Raw genomic sequence first — 19,587 nt, 5'->3', positions numbered from 1 at the left:
CAATGTTTCTGATTCTAGAGTCTCCGTGTCAGTGTGCCGAGGCATGAACCGAAACATCCTCGCTCCCTCCTCCTTCTCTCTCTCTCTCTCGCTCTCCCCATTCTCTCTCCCGCTCTCTCTCTCTCCACCGTGAGCTCGAGAGTTCAGCTGCTCCTCTAGAATTCGTCCGGCATTAAATTTCCAGTAAACCCTGTGTTTCGGTCACGCTGAATAGAAACCTCTCTATTGTGGCTCTTTTTGCTTCCTCTCCCCGGCCTCTCCCAAACGCCCCCCCGCCCCCCCCCCCCACCCCGTTAAGTCTCAGAATGTGGGTTCAGGCTGAGGCCGCTCCGTTGTTTTGACAGAAGCCGCGCCAGTCCTGGGGCGCTGACGCAACGCAGAGAATGACACAATCCAGCAGGGTGCCGTATGTCTCAGCCCCCCCCAGCCCCCCCCGCCCCCCTCCCTCAGCAGGGTGCCGTTTGTCTCAGAGCCCCCCACCCTCCCCGCCCCCAAACCCCCCCGCCCTCCTAGCCGTTCTCTTTTTTTAATGCTTTATCTTCATCCGATTCCGTTACGCTATCTGCGCACCACCTGCTGTTAATGTTTAACCGTGCGCTGATGGATAGAGGGCCGCTGCGGCTGGAACAGTTGGCCCTCTCAGCGATGCCAGGGGGCCGCAGATAAAGAGCACAGTCGCTGGGTGTGGACTGACGGGAGCTGGGCAGTTTAACGCCACCGAGACACAGTCCAGCCCGCAGTCCAGCCCGCAGTCCAGCCCGCTCCCTTTCAACCAGCCCGAGGCTGTAATGCGCTGTGAATGTGGACCTCGGTCACGGTGGTGGTGCCCCCTTGCAAACCATTATAAAAAGCTCAAAATGTGAATCCGGTTTGCATTGCTTCGTATCTGTACAGTAGGTGCCGTTTACCCATAAACCTCTTTTAATGCACCAGTGCTTTATATATTTTTAACACGATCCTTTAAATTGATTTGCTTCAGGTTTGTGTGGAACTCCCCGTTAAGAGCTCCTGAGTGGTCATGTGTACGTTGCAGCCAGGGGTGTATAATAAGGGTGTATGACAGGGAAGGCTAATGATGGGGTGTGCATGTACGCATGTGCGTGTGCGTGTGCGTGCGCGTGTGCATACGCGTGTGCGTGCGCGTGTGCTGGGGGGGAAGGGGGCTTTCTCTGTCTTTCTCCCGGCACAAATCATTGATTCATCGCTGGATACAGCCATATCGAAACCAAGAAGTGCAAGTGCTGATGCACCAGTGGCCATGTTGTGGTCCAGGGGGGGGGGGTTCATTCCGCTCTGCGGGGAATCCCCCATCTCGATGCTCAATAGCGACACCCTCTGGTCGGCCCCACGCCTGCCTGCAGCCTGCTGGCGTTAAGCGCGCAGTAGCTTTAGCGGGTTAGCCGATGGGCTGGACTGTGGAAAAGAGGCTGCTGGTTGACACTGGTCCCACGCATTCTATACATGCGTGTTTCATAGAATGATATCTTCATAAAACTTACCGAATGAATCCAGGAGCTGTTTAAATTGGTATTCTAGAACAGCGTGATTAGAAATGACGCCCTGAGATTATTGTCGGTTGTTGTAGCGTGCTTTAACTCCTGCTCGTTTTGCTTTTGCTGTGAAAACAAAACGTGGAGGTGATTAGGTTGGATTTTAAGTTTTATTAGGTTTAGGATTGGGTTTATTGATAGTAGCTTTTTTGGCCATTTGTGGAAAAGAGTACCGTACAGACTAAACACTTGTAAAAGCAAGCCGTGTCTCTGAGCTTGCTGTCCATATGGAAGGACAGAGCCCGCGCATTTATCAGGAGGGCATTCTGGGTAAGGACCATAGCGCCCGATGGTCTTAGAAAAAAGAAAAAAAAACTGGGCGATGTGGAAATGGACTGAAACTTCGGGAAGGAATGTACCGCCCATGCCAGCCTGGGTTTAAAACAAAACTCCCTATGGTTCAGTTTTATTAATAGAGCCTGATGTGAAGTGTGTGTGTGAAAGAGAGAGAGTGCCCGTGTGCGTGTGTGTGTGTGTGTGTGTGTGTGAGAAAGAGAGAGAGTGCCTGTGCGTGTGTGTGCGTGTTCACGCGTGTGTGTGTTTCTCCCATTGGGCTGTCAGCGGTAAGCTTTGCTAGGGTTGCCAGGCCCACCTTGTTCCCCCAGACCGTACCCTGGCTGCCCTGTTGGGAAACACATCCCAGCTGCTATTCTTCTGAAACACTGCCCTCAGCTACTCAGCGCTGACTTTAACAAGCCTCAACAGTCAAACAGGCAGGAGAATAAACGCTCTTATTTACATGAGCAAACCCTCGTAGTGTGCGTCAGTTTAGCCAGCAGCAAGGAAATGGTAATTACTGGATGGTATCAATGCACTTGTATTTGAGAGATGTCTCGGAGAGTGTAATCCAGATTACATTCTGTTTCCTGCTTAACCATAGTTTCTTGCCTGAAGTGTTTGAAAGTCATTTTAGGGGCATTTTGTTTCATTACAGACCTGTCAGGTGACCCTCTCTTTGTGTTATTTATTTGGTCTCTCTCAAAGAAAGCCTTCATTTTTCTAAGAATCAGCCGTGTGGGTTGTGGTGTGCTTCCAGAAATAGCCTAATTTTCTACTGCCGATGGTCACAGCGGCGGTGATGGGCGTGTCTGTTGCCGTGCAGATGTGTCACTTCCTTTGCCGGAGTGAGAGCAGAATCCCCTCTTCTCCATCCTCCCATCTTGTCTCCTCCTCCGTCCCCCTCTCCCCCCCTCCCCCTCTCCCCTGCCCTTAGGGAAGTGTTCTTCCCTATAAGGAAATGTAGCGTGGAGCCGCTACAACAAACAGGGCCGAGGAAATGCCAGGGAATTACAGCACCCCAGAGCGAGAATTCAGAGAGAGGGAGAGAGACGGAGGGAGAGAGAGAGGAGTGAGAGTGAGAGGGAGAGGGAGAGAGAAGAGAAAGAGAGAAAGGCAGAGAGGAGAGAGAGAGAGAGAAAGGAGAAAGGGAAAGAGGAGAGAGAGAGGGAGAGAGAGAGAGGAGAAAGGGAGAGAGGGAGGGAGAGAGAGAGAGAGAGGAAAAAGGGGGGGAGAGGAGAGAAAGAGAAGGGGGGAGGAGGAGGGGAAGGAGGGGGCTCGCTGAGTCAGCATGAGCAGGTCTGTTTTACCCATTGATATTCACTGTGGTGAGTGCATGTCTAAATCACATATTTTCCAGCATTCTCCATTGAACAGAACAAGTGACTCCTGTGCTTGTGTATCTAAGGTGACCAAACTACTGTTTAAACACGATACTGCTTTAAAGATATATGTCTAAACGTCAGTTTTACATTAGGATTAACATTGGGCTGGCACTATAAAATCAGATTAACATATCAGACAGGTTTCTCGCAGGGGCAAAAGAAACAGCTTTCCTCATATTATAAATTGAAATGGTGTACGGACAGTGCCCTACTTTCCTGATCACACACACGTGAACAGCATTTCCGCAGACCATTAGAAACCTCGGATGTTGAAAATTCAGGGTTGTGGAATGTGCTTGATTTTTTTTTTTTTAGCTTGTTTGTGGTAAAATGCGATACAGCCTCACACAGTCTCCCCCCCCCCTTTAGTGACGGCGGCTGACCTGCAGCAGTCCGGAATGCAGACGCTGGAGCATGTGTCCATCACCGTGACGATGACCCACCCTCGCCGCGGCAACGTGGAGATCACGCTGGTCTGTCCCAGCGGTATGACATCACTCATAGGGGCCCGCCGCGTCCGTGACATGTGAGTGCACATGCCCTCGCCCGGTCTCTGGCCCGCGGGCTGCCTCCCAGCGCTGATTATGTGCTACATTACAGGCCCGCGGCTTTAGCCTCATGTGGTAGCGTTGCGCGGATGCCGCGGTAACGACGCTAGCTCCTTCGGCTGCTTTGGGGGCGCTGGCTGTTTGTGCAGTTGTGTAAGTAACCATGGTAACCCCGTAACCAGGTTTACCGGTGCAGGATACAGTACATTATGGGTGTCTAGGTATGCTGTTGACGGAGTGTGTGAGCATTTAAGTGGTACGGTAGCAACTGGTAGTATCTGTGCCTGTATCTGTTCAACCACTTAAACTCTCAGAGAGAAACCCTGAAGTGGGCATAGCATAACTGGAAGTTGTGGGAACCACTGAAAATGCACAGGGCAGCATGGTATAATGGGGAAGGAACTGGTCCTGTAACCTGAAGGTCACAGGTTCGATTCCCAGGTAGGACATTGCCGTTGTACCCTTGAGTAAGGTACATAACCTGCATTGCTCCAGTGTATATCCTGCTGTACAAATGGATGTAATGTACATGTACATGTAAAAAGTTGTGGAAGTCGCTGTGGATGAGAGAATAATGTTATGTAATGCACATTAATCTAGAAAGCCGGCCTGTTCTGCTGTTCACTCAACCTCCATTTTGCGTTGTACCCGGGGTGGGCTGAGTGTGTGACTGTGTCCTGTCTGATAGGGACCCATCGGGCTACACGGACTGGACCTTCTCCACCGTGCGCTGCTGGGGAGAGAGAGCAGAGGGACAGTACAGCCTGGACCTCACAGATTACAGTATGACTGCACTTCCTGTTTCTCTCTTCCCTTCAAATTTTGAAAAATTATTTGTTGGCAGAAGTATTTTCAACAGTGAGTTTTGCCCAAACAAAAGAAAAACAACATCATGACAAATAATGATGATAGTAATCTTAAAAAAAGATTGCAAATATGATAAATAAATGATGAAATAATAACAGTGATGCTTGTGGTCACTCAGTGTCCCTGGGGTTATGGTGGTCTCTCTCTCTCTCTCTCTCTCTCAGGTGATGGTGTCTTGTCTTCGGGAGTTCTGAAATATTGGAAGCTGACTCTGTATGGCTCCTCGATGTCCTATGAGGAAGTGAAGCAGAGACAGCGGTAAGGGAGGACTGTGTGTCTGTGTCTCTGTGTGTCTGTCTCTGTGTGTCTGTGTCTCTGTGTGTCTGTGTATGTGCCTCTGTCTGTCTATGTGTCTGTGCTTATGTGTATCACTGTAGGTTTTGTGCTTCAGCGTCTCTTTATATGTATATATATGTCATGTGATGTTATGCTATATGCCGAAACACTCTCCGTTTCTGGCCTTCTTTGCATGTTAGGCTTTCAGTGAGCCTTTATTTGCATATTAAGGTTTCAGTGAAACAGTAACGTTATTTGGGAGTGTAGGAATGAATACTCCTTTTACTTCCTGTATGTACAACTGGCTACAGGCCTGCTGTACATATCGGAACAGAAGCCCCTTATTGGCTTGGTAACCTCATAGCAGGGAGCACTGCGATTGGCTGTTTGGGGAAAGCGTGCTGGCCCAAATGACACTGGCGTGATGTGACTGGTCCATAGGCTGGTGGAGGATGCGATGGGCGGGCAGTACCTGAACAGCAGCTTCTCCCTCCCCTGTCCTCCTGGCCTGGACATCCCTCCTGTGATGGTCAGCCCCCTCACCTCCAATAGCCTGAAGGTCAGTGTCCCTCTCACATATGCAAATTCAGAATGCTTCATTGGCAGGAAATGTCATCAAAGCAAATCTCAGGACCACAAACGGTAAATACTAAATGAAACGATGGCAACAACGGCGACAAACAGCCTGCGCACGGAAAATGTTGCGTATGCTCTTTGAGACAAGCTGCGTCAGTCTCTTCCTGTGTTGCCTCAGTGGTGCAGGTGTGTGGAGTTGAACCGGTTTTGACATCATTGTGAAATTGCTGTAGGGTTTTTTCTGATGTGTCTCTGTGTGTTCATGTTTTATGACTTCTAAACTGGCCTTCCCTCCCCCCCCCCTTCCTATTTTTCTTGTACTTGCCCCCTCTCCTCCTGTATTTGCCCCCTCTCCTCCTATACCTGTCCCTCTCCTCTCGTATTTGCCCCTTCTCTTCCTGTACTGCCCCTCTGCATCCTGCCCTGCATGCCCCCAGTCCCTGCTGCTGCTGGGCTGTTTTGCCCTCTTCTGGTCCCTGTACTACACGCTGGAGGTCAGCCTGGCCCACCTGGACCTGCGGGGGCTGTGCCGGAGGGGCCGGGGGGGCCGGACCAGGAGGGGGGGCGTGGAGGAGGGGGCGGAGCTGGAAATGCACACCGTGCTGGACAAGGAGGACAAAGTGCCCCTCATGGAGGGAGGAGACAGCCCCACATAGCCCCACCCACTGCCCCTCTCTGCCCCGTGATTGGCCCAGGGCCAGTGTGCTAGCCCTCTGTGTGCAAGGGGGTTTGTCCGTGTGTTTATGAAGTGCCCAACTCTGAGACAGCAAGAAGTCTCTCTCAACGCTCCAGAGGCCAGATGTACTGGGGTCCACCTGGAGAAAGTTTCCGAAGGTACGAAATGGACTTGGAAAACGATCTGTGGCATTAAAATTACTGAGTGACTTGGGTGAATAACTGGTCAAAACTGAGAATACACAGACACACACACACACACACTCACATACACACACACACACGCACACACACACAAAACAGGAGAGCTCAGGCATATTACACAAATGTACGCCCAAAACAAACACAATCTCACACAGAAGTAGGTGTGCAGAGGCCAGACTCATAGTAATACACACATACACACCCACTCACGATTACAAACACACAAACCACTCATTGGACTCATAATGCACCCAGAACACATTCTTTTTTGCACTTAAGGGATCCAGCCCTCATCCTGGTTACAACGGAGCTCTTCTACTTCATTCTCCTGTGTGCCGAAGTCCAGAAGCAATGGCTCATGGGATTTGTAGTCATTTCTGTTAATGTCCACGTCAGTGTCTGAGCCTGTCATTCTCCAGCCTAAGGGCTGCACCAGTAACAGCACTCTGTGCCTGGCTCACATTGGTACCGACTGCTTGCATTGTGCCCCCTCCCCCTGTAACCACACAGCGCCCCCTATGGGAAGGGAGCCACATCTTCCGCTCTCTCCCAACCCTGATATGGGACAGTTTTGCTGCATCACGGGAGCGTTGCAGGAACATTACGGGAATGTTGTAGGAATGTTATGTGTTGTGTTACTGGTCAGTGTTTGCCGACACTCCCTGCTTCTCCAGCTCTGGGTCTGTCCATCTCATGGCTTTGTCATCGGGGTGGCGTGTCAGGATGGGTGGGGCCTAAGCATGGGCAGGGTGCTGGAAGAGAGCAGCGTGTCACTAAAATGCTGTGTGTGTGTGCGTGTGTGTATGTGTCGTGTGTGTGTCTGTGTTCTGGGGGTGGGGGAAAGAGTTAAATGGTGTGTAGTGTGCTTCATGGGGTTATTTGAATGTGTTTTGTGTGTGTGTGTGTGTGTGTGTGTGTGTGTGGCAGAGTGCATGGTGATGCGATTGAGTCAAAAGAGTGATTTATTTTATTAAATTAATGGTTTTTTTGTAAAGTTTGCCAAGCATATTTTGAAATGGGGACTGTCTGTACTGATGGTCTGGTGTGCGATGCTCTCGTTGAAGATCAGCTGTGTCAGTGCTTGAAAGTGTATTTAAGAATGAGTGGTTGGGGGGGAGCTCCATCGTTACACACAGACTTGCAGCAGCATTTGCTGTTTGTACTGCTATAGCCACGTATATGATGATTTGATGATTTCCCAAAAACAATATTTTTAAAATATGTGGTTTTCTTTTTTTTTTTTTAATTGCAGTGAATTGATACTGTGTTTGGATGGGTTTTTGAAACCCCGGATTTGTAGTGGGAGTCACGGCTGGTCAGAGTGAAATGAATAAAGTCTGTCCCACCAATCAAACCGGTTCTTCTTTTCTGGAGCGGGGAAGTTCAGGGTGAAATCACGGTTCTGCTTTTTCTTAGTGAAGAGATCAGCGCTGTAAGTAAGAGGAGATGAGCAGAGGCCCACGGAAGCACACACAAGGCCTTTGGCAAAATCACAGATGCTATAAGCCCACTTTAAGGTCATCCCCACGTCCCTTTAAGGTCACAAATACAAGATTAGAATCTTCTTAACTAAGCATTCTAATGTTGATGTAACGATCACTACAAGTAATTGAAAGCTTTGTTGTTCTAGAAGGCTGACTTCTGGGGGAAAAAAACATTCCAAAAAACATACTGTAACAAAGGGTTAGTAGGTTTATGTGGTGAAACCATAATTACATTCGCCTTCTCTGTGGACATGTTGCCAGTCCTTGCTTGTATCTCTTTAAGTGCGTGTAACTGCTCTAACAGTGTATCCCTAACACTGCAGCACTGTTTTGGCCGTATTCTCCTTTTTCGCATTTATTGTTGACATAGGTGCTTTTTTGTTTTTTTGTTTTTTTGCTGAAGTCACTACTGTGGCAGTAGTGTGTACTTCCGATGTGCTTGCCTTGACCGTGTGACTTTGCACTCTACATAGTACCGCAGAAGAGAAGGAGCACATGCCACTGATGACCACTGGTAGACTGTGGGGGACAGCCAACCCCCGGCAGGACAAGGCCAAAGGTATCCTGCCACTGTTAAGCCAGTCACTTATCTGGGTGTCACTGCTAAAGGCTAATATGGCTATTGCATGAGGGTAGCCAGTAGAGGTGATCTGGGGTGTTACTTGTTCTGTTCACTGTGGGAAATTTCACTGTGTCAACCATCGATAAATCAATCAATTTTTATTTCATCGCAATTCATCTTCAACACTCACCAACAGAAAACAAAACAGACATTATGGCACTTTTAAAATGAACTTTATTTCAAAATTATTATTCAATAAGACAATGTACAAAAACTCTGGGTGGTGGAAGGGAGGGTCCAAGACGTTTGGTCAGAGTTTTTTTAATTGATTTTTTGGGTCCATTTCTTATAATGTGTGTTTTTTTTAAAATTCATAAGCAGAAACAGAATTGCTTCTCTTTTCTTCCCGGTTAGAAAAAAATAACACTGAGCCTTGCATTGCGCCTTCAGTTGTATGCTTCCAGATTGAAACCCTGCCCTTCTGGTCAGCCTGTACTGTAATCCCTGCAATGCAGTCAGCATTGCTGTTCTACCACTCTTCATTTTGCCCAGTGCAAATAAGCCTTTCTTTTTTTGTTTGTTTTTTTTAGTGTGCATCTATAAAACATTTATTAAACAACACATCTTATTAGCATCTCGAATGAACGGCACCTCTGCTGTCTCAGTGACCCTACTCAGCAGTTCAGATGGCCTGAGCACTATTTGTAAAGGTGATTTTCATTTATTTAAAAAAAGCATAAGAATAATTGAATAGCGGATACATATCTGCTAGTTCATTGGTTGCACATGCAGCGTTTGACCGTGATAGGTTAAGACTGGCGTATGCTTGACGTTTTAATGGACTTCAATTTAGCTGCACACTCAGCATCTTCAGCGGTGTGCAGAGTTGGTCATGTTGCGGTTTTGGGTCGAACGGCAACGGGGTTTGGTCGGTCCTAAATGCTTGGGTCTCGTTTTTGTGCAGGCCCTGACTGAGTCTAGCGAGGTTCTGGATATATTGGACTCATTCAGTAAGACTCAAGTGGAGCTTGTCTCAGCTTCGGTGATTGGCCAAGTGAAGGATGGGGAAGGGGTGGGGATAAATGAGGTTGGGGCAGGGGGGTGTGTGCGCGGGTGGGGTGGAGGGAACTAGGAGGCTCAGTTGATGATCTGCCGGGGTCGACCATATCCTGTCATTCCCGCTTGGGACGCCCCTCTGTTAGTCCCCATCTGGAGCCCAATGACACTCTTGCCCTCCTTCAGCTGGTCGTCACTGAAGTCCCGTCTGTTCTCCTGCGCTTTCCTGAAAAGATGTCCACCGATTAACACCAACGTCTATCAGACTCAGCACGAACACGAAGCTTCTTTAAAGAGTTTTGATAATATTGTATGCTGAGACAGAATGGACACATTTTTCAGCTGAACTTATTGAGATGGCAGCTTAAAAGCATATGCATATATATCATTATAGATCACAGATTATGGTATATGTCTGTATGTAAGGTTGGAAGTTTTGATCCCCCTTCTGACACCTGATAACTTATTGGCAGAGCTTCCACTTCTATCACTGATGCCTGAAATTAGTGCATATATATGCATGTATACATCTTGCTGTGGAGTCCAGCTCAGTCATTGGAGCCAGTCATATGGTGTAGGTTTGTGGAACAAGGGAGAGTGAGGAAGCCCTGTACACTCACTTGTGGAACCAGTTGGGGTCACCCTGGTAACACCCGTCCTCCTTGGTAACCGCCAGGCTGCCGAGAGCCATCAGGGTTCTCTGCACAGCGGCCAGGTCCTTCCCTGTTAGCGACAAGAAAGACAGAGAAAGAGAGGGGGATCACTCATGTGGTCACCCATTTAAGGACCTGCCCGTCAACATGAGGATACTCCAGGCTCCAGCCGGGCACCCCACCAAAAACCCAGCCCAGAAGCCCCGCCCACCTTCCCAGAGGTCCACGGTCTGGAACATGTCGGTTTTTGTGACGCCGTAGCGCTCGGCCGCGTTCAGGAACTGCGAGACCTGCTCCATCTGCTTGAAGGCCATCGGCGAGGTCTGGATCTTCTTAATGGGCTTGTTCGTGGTATAAAGGCTGTTGATCAGCTCACTCAGGATCTGGTGATCACAGAGAGATTTACAATCAAGAGACTTACCAATGAGAGTGTTCAATACCAAGCATTCTGTCATAGGATTTACCAATGAGAGCGAGTAATACTGAGCATTACCAATGAGAGAGCAATACTGAGCCTAACCAATGAGAGAAGGGAATACTGAGCTTAATCGATGAGAGAGGAATACTGAGCCTTACCAGTGAGAGAGTACTACTGAGCCTTACCAATGAGAGAGGGCAATACTGAACCTTACCAATGAGAGAGAGGAATACTGAACCTTACCAATGAGAGAGTACTACTGAGCCTTACCAATGAGAGAGGGCAATACTGAACCTTACCAATGAGAGAGAGGAATACTGAACCTTACCAATGAGAGAGGGGAATACTGAGCCTGAATACTCTCGGGCTGAAGGGAAGTCATTGCACTTGTATGGTGCTGTATGGCTCTGAGTGAAATATCACTTCACTATTTAAGACCAGTACAGCAATTAGGATGGACCTATAGAGCGATAAATTACTGGTGCCGCAGGACGGGCAGCGTGTATCCTGCAACAGGGTTTTTTACGAAACAGAAGGGTGTTGTGGGTGAGGCCCGATTGTCTCGAGGACACTCACGCAGCCGTCCTTGAGCCAGGTCTGGAAGCCGAGCTTTCCCGCCTCGGGCCGGCCCACTCCAGCCCCGCACTGGGCCATGATCCACTCCACCAGCCGCTCCTCCAGCTCCGGGTCGTACTTCTTGTCGATCTTGCTCTGCACCTCGCGGCTCAGGCCGTAGGCGGGACCCTTGTTGGCCATACCTGGAGCTCCCTGGGTGGGGAGAGGGAGGAGCCAGGGAGAGAGAGAGGGGGGTGTACCCAAAAAAAAATTTTCAGAAAAGGAAGAGGAAAGACATGAGGAAAGTTAGAACTTGTTTCACTGTGCCTGAAAGGGGTCGCTATATAGAATCTACCCCTGGAGAGTTTTAGTGTCAGGTTTTATTCCTACAAGGAGAGGTTTTAATTACATAACTGAATCCAGCAGTTCAAAGCCTTATACTAAAGTGTGTTAACGAGTCTGGCTGGCTGTAGCACGATGTCACTGCACAAATAGTGCCTGTAGGGCTGGACAGGGTGGCGGTCACTCTGGTGACCATGACAACCTGGGTGAGGCGGACCGGCATTGGCTTTGTCCCTGCCAAAGCACACACACTGGAGCTGGCCACGTTCAGTGGTCATAGGGCCAGGCTGATCTGTGTGTGTGTGTGTGTGTGTGTGTGTATGTGTGTATGTGTGTGTGAAGGACTTGAGGCCAGTGGGCATAAACCAGGAGCACCAGCTCAGCATTGTCACACAAAGAACAGTGTGCTTTATCAGCAAGGGCAGCGATAAGTAGTCAAACTCCCTTTTGGATCAATGGCCACAAAGTATGCGCAAGAGATCATTGATTACAGGTGGCTAAACATACCGGATAAGGAGTGGAAATTAGTCATCCTGCAAAATGCTACCTGTATGTTCTAAACCGTTTCGAACATAATGCCATACATGAAACATTTTGGATACCCAGGTTCTTCTGTCCTCAATGCAGTTTCACCCTGACTTACCTGATAGGAGAAAGTGGATCCATTTTCATGCAAGTCCTCCTGTTTCACCCATTACCCAGGAAACTTACTTTAATTGTCAGTATTCCTATTATTTTTACCAAAGGTGGCTCTCTGGCCCAGCATTTACACAGTAGAGCCTTTGTCATTGCATGTAATGTGGAAGCCTCTCGGTGGAACAGCTCTGTGTTTGAAGCAGACACATGCACACACATGCGCAGGAGAGACAAACTGGACACACAGACACATGCAGCCCTCACGGCATGCTTATAACAATACATGAATGAATGAATGAATTAATTAATGCGCGTGATTGTGCAACGGTATGCACCAGCCCCGGGAACCAAAAGTTTGGAGAATTAACTCTGCTAGGTCAGAACTGACCAGAAGTCTCCAGAATGCTCATCAGTTTTGCCCGTACATGTTGTTTTCTGTTTTTTTTTGCGGGAACCAAAATGTTCAAGAGAGGAACTCAAACTGCTGAGCAATGGGAGCACTACGCTCACAGACGCACGCACGCATACGCGCCGCCACCCTTGCCAAACAACAGGATGCGAAGGCGCGCTCACTCAGCCATTGCAAAGCGCACGCGCTCAGGAGCACCATCACCTGTGCTGCCATCTTGATGTCAGGACACAACCACTTTCTGGGCCTGGAGGGTCAGAGGTCAAAGGTTACATGGCAGCCTGGTGTGTGTGTGTTGTATAATGCCTATGTCGGCTATTGCATGTGCAAGTATATATATATATATATATGCATTTGCTTTCTGTTGCAGCCCTTGCTCCTCCATTATCAGTGGCCATAGAAACCCCATGACTCCAATCTGCTGTGGTTTCACAGCTGAGCTCTGCTCTGTGGGCCCCCCACCCCTCCAACCCCCACAAACTCCTACTTCACTGCATCCTGTTTGCTACATGGCAGCTGCTTTTCTCTTTCCTCTTTCTGTCTGCTTAATGTGACACTTCCATCCTCTCTCACAGACCTGGCTAAAGGCGGGGGCTCTGAGCATGGAGGAAATGGAGAACGGCGAGCACCTCCAAGGACAACAGGCAAAGCTCCATTTTAGGCTTTAAGAGCTGGGAGCATTCTGGGTACTGTTCCAGTTCTAATAGAACTAGGCTGAAAACACTAACGAGTTCCTGCCAACTTTTCCACAACCTGGCTGGGAGCCTGTGTCAAAATCCTGCAAGACAGAAGCTTTCCAAACCCAACAACCAGAGGAGAAAATTTGAGCCGTTCCTCTTGGTATCAGTCCGGCCCCGTCCGTTTTGTCTTGAGCGTAGTTAGTTTCCACGACAACCCCCCAAACAGACCAAATCAACATCCTGTTTAGCAGGAGATAAACTGCCTGTGTTCGGCTCACCGATGCAAGAAAGTTCAAGCTTAGCGTTCAGATGCTTGCATGTTGGAGGCCTTTTTGCATTTTACTGTACCAAGAAATGAAAAAAAAAAAGTTTTTCCTTCGCTAGAGAGACCACAGCCTCTGTATGGCGACATTATCGGAAAACAGGAATGTGTTTTGATTCTCGGATGATCTGAATCACTGCAGGAGCTCAGCGGCTCTCCTGAGTGGTGACTGCCCAATGTTCTTGTGCTAAGCAAACACGGAGGACACGCCTTGTGAAAACTTACAGAGGGTACACAGAGATTAAGGCCTTGAGCTTGCTGACCCCCTCTCTCCCAGTGTTTCCACTGCATGCCCTGTCCCTGTGTGGCCTTTGCAGACAGCCCTGTTTGTAGGGTATCCCAGTTTCCTGTTGTTTGTTTGATCAAAGTTCTATTTTTGTGAGAGGTCTCCACCCTACCACAGTCTATTATTCCCCTCCCCCCTCTCTCTCACTCTCTGTCTATACTGTGCAGTGCATAAATATTTGGACTGTGGCACAATTTTTGTCCTTTTGGCTTTGTGCTCCACCACACAGGATTTGAAATAAAACCAATGAAAATGATGTTAAAATGCACACTGTCAGCTTTAATTAGAGGGCATTTTCATCCATATTGGAGATCCGTGAGGAATTTGTAGTAATTACAGCCCTTGTTGTACATAATCCCCCCCATTTTTGGAGACCAAACATAATTGGACAATTGGGTGCTCTGTTGTTTCTTGGCTCGCTGTGCGTTGTTGCATCATTATTCCATGCTAAGGAAAGCTCACAAAAGGTCCAGAGTTGATTCTAGATGTGCCATTTGCATTTGGATTCTGTTCCTGTTGTCCCTCAACATAAGGGCCAAAGTGTCAATGCCAGCAAAGCAGACCATCATGAGGCTTAAAAATATGCAAAAATCTATCTAAGACATTGAATGTGTCAAAATGAACTGTTTGGTACATTGTTAAGAAGCAAAAATGCATTGGTGAGCTCATTAATAGCAAATGTTCTGGTAGCCCACAGAAAACCAATGAAGTGGATGACCAAAGAATATCTTCCGTTTTGAAGAAAAACCCCTTTTCAACCTCAAAACAGATCAAGAACTCTCTCCATAATGTAGACATAGATGTTTTGAGGCCTACCATAAGGAGAAGACTACACTGGCATAACCTCAGAGGGTTCACCACAAGATGCAAACCACTGGTAAGCCTCAAGACCAGAACAGCCAGGTTAGAGTTAGCTGAAAAGTATGTGAAAAAACTTTTGAATTCTGGAGCAAAGTCTTATGGACAGATGAGTCAAGTATTAAACTGTACTAAAGTGACTGAAGGAGGAAAGTATGGAGAAAGAAAGGAACTGCTCATGATCCAACAGTAGCAGCAGGATGAATTCTGAAGTGTGCAGAAATATCTGCTCAGATCTGACCAAATTGCCTCAAAACTCATTGGATGGCACTTCACCTTGCAGCAGGACAATGAAGAGGACACCTAATCATACTGCTAAAGCAGTTTTTCAGGGCCAGTATATGTATATATGCAGCATATTTGTCCTTGCTTTTCTTTTTTGTCTGCTGTTCTTCCTTCTTGCTGTCTCATGATCCTCAACTCCTCAGCTCTTTCTTACTCTCGTCTTTTGTGACTTGCTGCTGTCTTTGCTGACGGAAATTGCACAACGTCTCCCCCTGCTCAATTTGGGCGGGGTGAGGCAGCAGGATCCTGTTATTGTCCCAGCCTCCCCCACCCCACCGCTTCACGAAAAACTGAGCTTCTGGAAGACATCCAACCTCTTAAATTTCAGTGCGATTTGGGGTGTGTCATCCTCGAGTGATAGTTTGCCCGTGTCAATACGTGTATTTCCAGAAACATATGCACACTCCTGGGCCACGTCTGTGATCTGGAATTTCTGGATTCGGATGTTGCAACAATAAGGGCTCTTACAAAAGGGCAGTTTCAGCCCCTTCCCTGTCTGCTCACCACTGTTCCCGTTTGGACAACTGCTTCGGGAGCTTGTCTGTGGGAACCTGTTTCAGGAACCTGTCTGCTTCAGGGTAGGGGTATCGCTGCATCACTTTGATCTGCGTAGGGTACTTTACAACGGCAAGGACAAAACTACTGCTTGGCGCGCGGGAGCCCTGGGGGCATTGTGGGTAATTATAGGTCTCTGAGGTAGCCGTGTTGGGTTTGGCGGAGTCCCAGTCTGGTATTTCCTTACAGGCACAGCTGCTGGTCACATCTCCCCCCTGCTCTGCAAACAGCTCCAGGCTTCCGAAGCATCAGCCGGACAGGGGGCCTGAGCTTCGTCTACATGCCTGTCTGTTGACCTTTGACCCTGTAGTAGTAAGCCTGCTCTTGTGTTGGACGGGATGAAGTGGCTGGACTGCTGTCTGCTTTCACCATGGGGAGGCTCTGCATATATGTGTGTGTGTTTGTGCGTGTGTGTGTTTGTTACATCTGTCTGCAAACTATGACTATTGCTTGTGTCATGTACCAGTATGAATGCTGAAAAAAATCACAGTTTATTTATGTAAGTTTAATTTTACCCAGGCTCTTCAGTGTACAGGTTTGTCTTTGCGCTTTGGATACTTAAAGTAATTCCTGGGGTCTCACTGGCATATTCATTTTGTGAATTGTTAGCAGTTGTAAATGGGATTACTGGTCAAAATTTGCCAGTCTCAGGGTGCATGGATATGACTGCACCATTGTGTGACTTGTGCCATGCTGTAGCACTTATTCTGTATTGCGGTTTTATGGATGTCTTCGTCCAGCAGAGGAATTTCTCTTTAGCTCTCAAATGCCTCTTTCATCTTTCAGTAAGAGCTTAATGTGTTTCTAAAATTTGCCCTGTTGGCACATGGACTCACTGACTAGCTAATTGGCTGGCTCCCTTTGAGACATTCTGAGACATGCGAGTTCTGATGGACTGGATGCCTGCTTGTCATGTTCTACCATGGACCGTGAGATTGTAACTGTGTCAAATTGTGTAATTCTTTCCACAGTGTGATGTCACCAAAATGGAACTTGAGGAATGGATTGTTTCTTCATCGCCCTCTGCTACTGGTCAGTCCTAATAGCAGTGCTGTGTCGACTGCTGCTATGGCAACCAAGTTAATGGAGACCACAAGTTTATAATGCTACTTGTTCCAAGTCTCATATCGCTTATGTGCAAGCACGCACACACGTACAGATGTATAAACTCCTCTGTTTAATCTGATAAATTATATAAAGTCTCTCTCTCTCTCTCTCTCTGTTAGTTTCCTCTCCCTCCATCTCAGCCTTCCTCTCCCTGCTTGTGGCATCTGTCACACTCTTCTTTTATCCAAATATTTCCAAAGAAATTGCAATAATTATGCAAATGCACTCCATAAATGCCAAACCCAGGTGTCTGTGTGTGTTTATGAAAAGATCTGTACTCACGAAAAAGCAATTACGCTTAATATTTTAATTAAATATAAAAAATTAGGAACCACGATGTCCATAAAATGTATTTGAGACAGCAGTTATATTTTGTAAAGAACAAAATAACTTGTTTAACTTAGTACATAAAAGTTTTTGTTATGCGCATACACACATAGATGATACTAATAATGTGTGTGTGTGTATGTGTGTCTGTGTGTGTGCCTGCCTCTGTAATGTCTTTGGTCGAGAGGGAGGGTCTGCCTTTGTGAGTGGACCTCAGTGAGCTCATAAATTCCAATTAGAGACCATTTAAGGCAGCAATTTGCAACCGTGAGCCTAAGAATGTACCACCAGTCAGAGATCGCAAAACCATGCTCTTTTACCAAGCCCGCTCACCTCCTCCCTCAGTTACCCCAGCATGGGGTACCCCGCTTTAACCTCCTAAAAACCCTGCTACATCTGCAGTGGAAGGAAACAGCTGTTCATGAGTTAGGCCCATTCTATGACTGTTTGGCTTGGGCCACCTCCTCTTGGAGTTCAAGACGTGCATCATCCGTATCGCTTACGTCACAACCGGTCTGAAAATGGACTATCCATTGTACCTCACACAAACACGCACATGCCTGTAGACAGACTGTCTACCCTACCTCACTCACTCACTCACACACACACACGCTCACACATGCGCATATCTTACTATGCCGTTAATTACAGGGGATGTATGTTAGTGTATGTAATTTAACATTTGCACTCACATACCAACATGCACAGTTGGACAGATATAATCATTAGGCAGATGCACAAACAAGGGCTGAGTACCAGAGACCCAGTAATTGTAGCTTATAACACAGAGACAATAATTCAACATGGGACAGAAGGAAATAAGGGGTGCATGGACCCACCCATCACTGTGAGTTCTGAAACACAGGAGCAATCTTACCAACAGGGTGACCGACTGACACTCAGACAGACTCGAGACAAAGCTGAACACAGAAACCCCGAAAATGAACCGATCAAGTAAAAAGCCATCTCACGGAGAGAAAAGCGCCTTGTAATTCTGTTTTCACTGTCTTTTTGTCTGTCATGTCCTAGAAATTAGTTCAGTCCCATTACAATTAAACACTGGTGAATAAAGACTTCAGCTACATTCTGTTCAGAAGCACAGCTGTGTGAACGTTGTCAAATCCACAGACGGCACTGTGGTCTCAAATGCCCACAAGCCCACAGAGACAGGAGAAAATGTACCTACTTTTTTGCGAAGTTGAGGGCGAAGTTTCTTCTTGAGAGTGTCTCTGGCTCGGGGAGTGTGAGGGCGTGTGTGTGTGCGTGTGAGTGTGTGTTCCTGTACTCCTTCCTCTTGTTCCGACCGAATGCAGAGTCCTCCCAGTAGGTGTGTCGATTTAAAAAGATCAGCCAAACAGAAATGACTTCACCGCACTGGGCCTGCCTGGACAGAACGAGGGATTCAAGAAGAGAGAGCGAGAGAGGGGGAAAGGAAACCACAGCCTTAAAAGGGCATGGCCTTTTTTCTCAATCCCTTGCTCCTGCTCTCTCTCTCTATCTCGCTCTCTCTCTCTCTCTCTTTCTTGCTTGCTCGCTCTGTCTTTCCTTCTCTCTCTTTCTTTCCTTCCCCTGCCCCTCCCTCTGCATATTCCTCTTCTCTTTCCCCCCCAGTTTGAAAGTGCCTCCTTATTTGGGAAAGCAGCGGCGGGGGAGGGAACAGGCAGCCGCAGGCCTCTGTTTGGTCAACTTGATGAATTCTCAAAATACTTCGCTGCACCACTTTGCCTCAGGAGCGAGAGAAGGAAAGTGGTGACGGGGGAGGGGGGGGGGGGGGCTGAGGAGGAGAGGGTGAATGTATGAGAGGAGGATGGGGGGGGTAATTAGAAGGGCGTTGCTGTAGTGACGCTTTACTAATGAGGCCTCAGATCTGGAGAGACCTCATTCTGTGGCATGTGCATTCCATGTAGATCTCTTTTTATAGTCGTCTGCTATTTATTGGCAAATGATTACTGTATTGGGTAAATGGCGTGCCTGTTACCACTGTTCTTATAGGTAGAGTCCTTGTTCCGAGTATGAGAGAGAGATGGGGGGGTGTCAGTTTAAGAAAGATGATTGAGAGAAAGGACTGGGATGGCCTTTTATGTCTATGCTCCAAAGGTGTGTGTGTGTGTGTGTGTGTGTGTGCGCATGCGTGTGTATGTGTGCGTAGTGTGGTATGTGAGCGTTTGAAATTCCCCCCTGACTGCCAGTGTCTACACTCAGAGTAATTCCATATTTGTGAGGATTTCGCTTTGGCACGGTCTTACCCAGCCATGAACACTTCACTCTCTCTCTCAATCTCTATCTTTTCATTAACCCCTCCCACCTCCAGCCACCTTCATTCTGAAATGCCGTCAGCCTTTGTGTCATCCCTGTGCACCTGCGCGTCTGTCTGGCGTTCAGCGCGTTGTGTTCACGCCAGCTCACCTTGGAATCCTGCGCCTTTTCCAGCGAAGGATGCCATAGCAATGACATCATGTAGCAGCCACGCCCTTTTGCTCATGTTCGGTGATGTCATAGCCTGACCCCTGTGGCAGTTTGGTGAAGGCGCGCACCAGGACTGCTGTGCTTAGGCAGGCGGGCGCACAGGAGCCATCTGGCTGTGCGTTCTCCTGTCTTTGGGCAGACGCAGCTCAATGAGTGCGCACAGCCCCCGGGGGCCCCTCTGCCAGTCACACTGCCAGTCAGTGGGACGTGTTCTTACATGACGCACACG

At 48.0% G+C, this 19,587-nt stretch overlaps 2 protein-coding genes across 5 annotated transcripts in view; one reads left to right on the top strand and one right to left on the bottom strand.

Annotated features, from left to right (window-relative positions):
* The window catches only part of pcsk7 (proprotein convertase subtilisin/kexin type 7), a 31,687-nt gene extending 23,976 nt beyond the window's left edge, over positions 1-7,711 (top strand). For all 3 annotated transcript variants that reach the window (XM_035384523.1, XM_035384522.1, XM_035384521.1), the window contains exons 12-16: positions 3,581-3,737; positions 4,448-4,542; positions 4,791-4,884; positions 5,344-5,461; positions 5,916-7,711. In XM_035384523.1, the coding sequence (XP_035240414.1) occupies positions 3,581-3,737; positions 4,448-4,542; positions 4,791-4,884; positions 5,344-5,461; positions 5,916-6,134 (683 nt within the window). In that variant the 3' untranslated portion in view covers positions 6,135-7,711. The remainder of the gene's footprint in view (positions 1-3,580; positions 3,738-4,447; positions 4,543-4,790; positions 4,885-5,343; positions 5,462-5,915) is intronic.
* A 908-nt stretch (positions 7,712-8,619) lies between these two features.
* Positions 8,620-18,286, bottom strand: tagln (transgelin). 2 transcript variants are annotated; one of them, XM_035384540.1, is made up of 6 exons: positions 18,079-18,286; positions 12,677-12,719; positions 11,107-11,298; positions 10,324-10,495; positions 10,080-10,182; positions 8,620-9,685 (listed from the first exon to the last, which is right to left on the bottom strand). In XM_035384540.1, exons 2-6 carry the CDS (start codon positions 12,686-12,688, stop codon positions 9,541-9,543), a joined length of 624 nt encoding a protein of 207 aa, XP_035240431.1. In that variant the 5' UTR covers positions 12,689-12,719; positions 18,079-18,286; the 3' UTR covers positions 8,620-9,540. The 2 variants fall into 2 exon arrangements, with proteins under 2 accessions (XP_035240431.1, XP_035240432.1); XM_035384541.1 differs by lacking the exon at positions 12,677-12,719 and having other exon boundaries at positions 18,079-18,281.
* Between the last annotated feature and the right edge of the window lie 1,301 nt (positions 18,287-19,587).

The sequence above is a fragment of the Anguilla anguilla genome, chromosome 12 (genome assembly GCF_013347855.1).
Source record: "Anguilla anguilla isolate fAngAng1 chromosome 12, fAngAng1.pri, whole genome shotgun sequence".
Classification (NCBI taxonomy): Eukaryota; Metazoa; Chordata; class Actinopteri; order Anguilliformes; family Anguillidae; genus Anguilla; species Anguilla anguilla.
The sequence above is the reverse complement of the archived record's forward strand: the minus strand, read 5'-3'. Positions and strand labels throughout refer to the sequence as shown.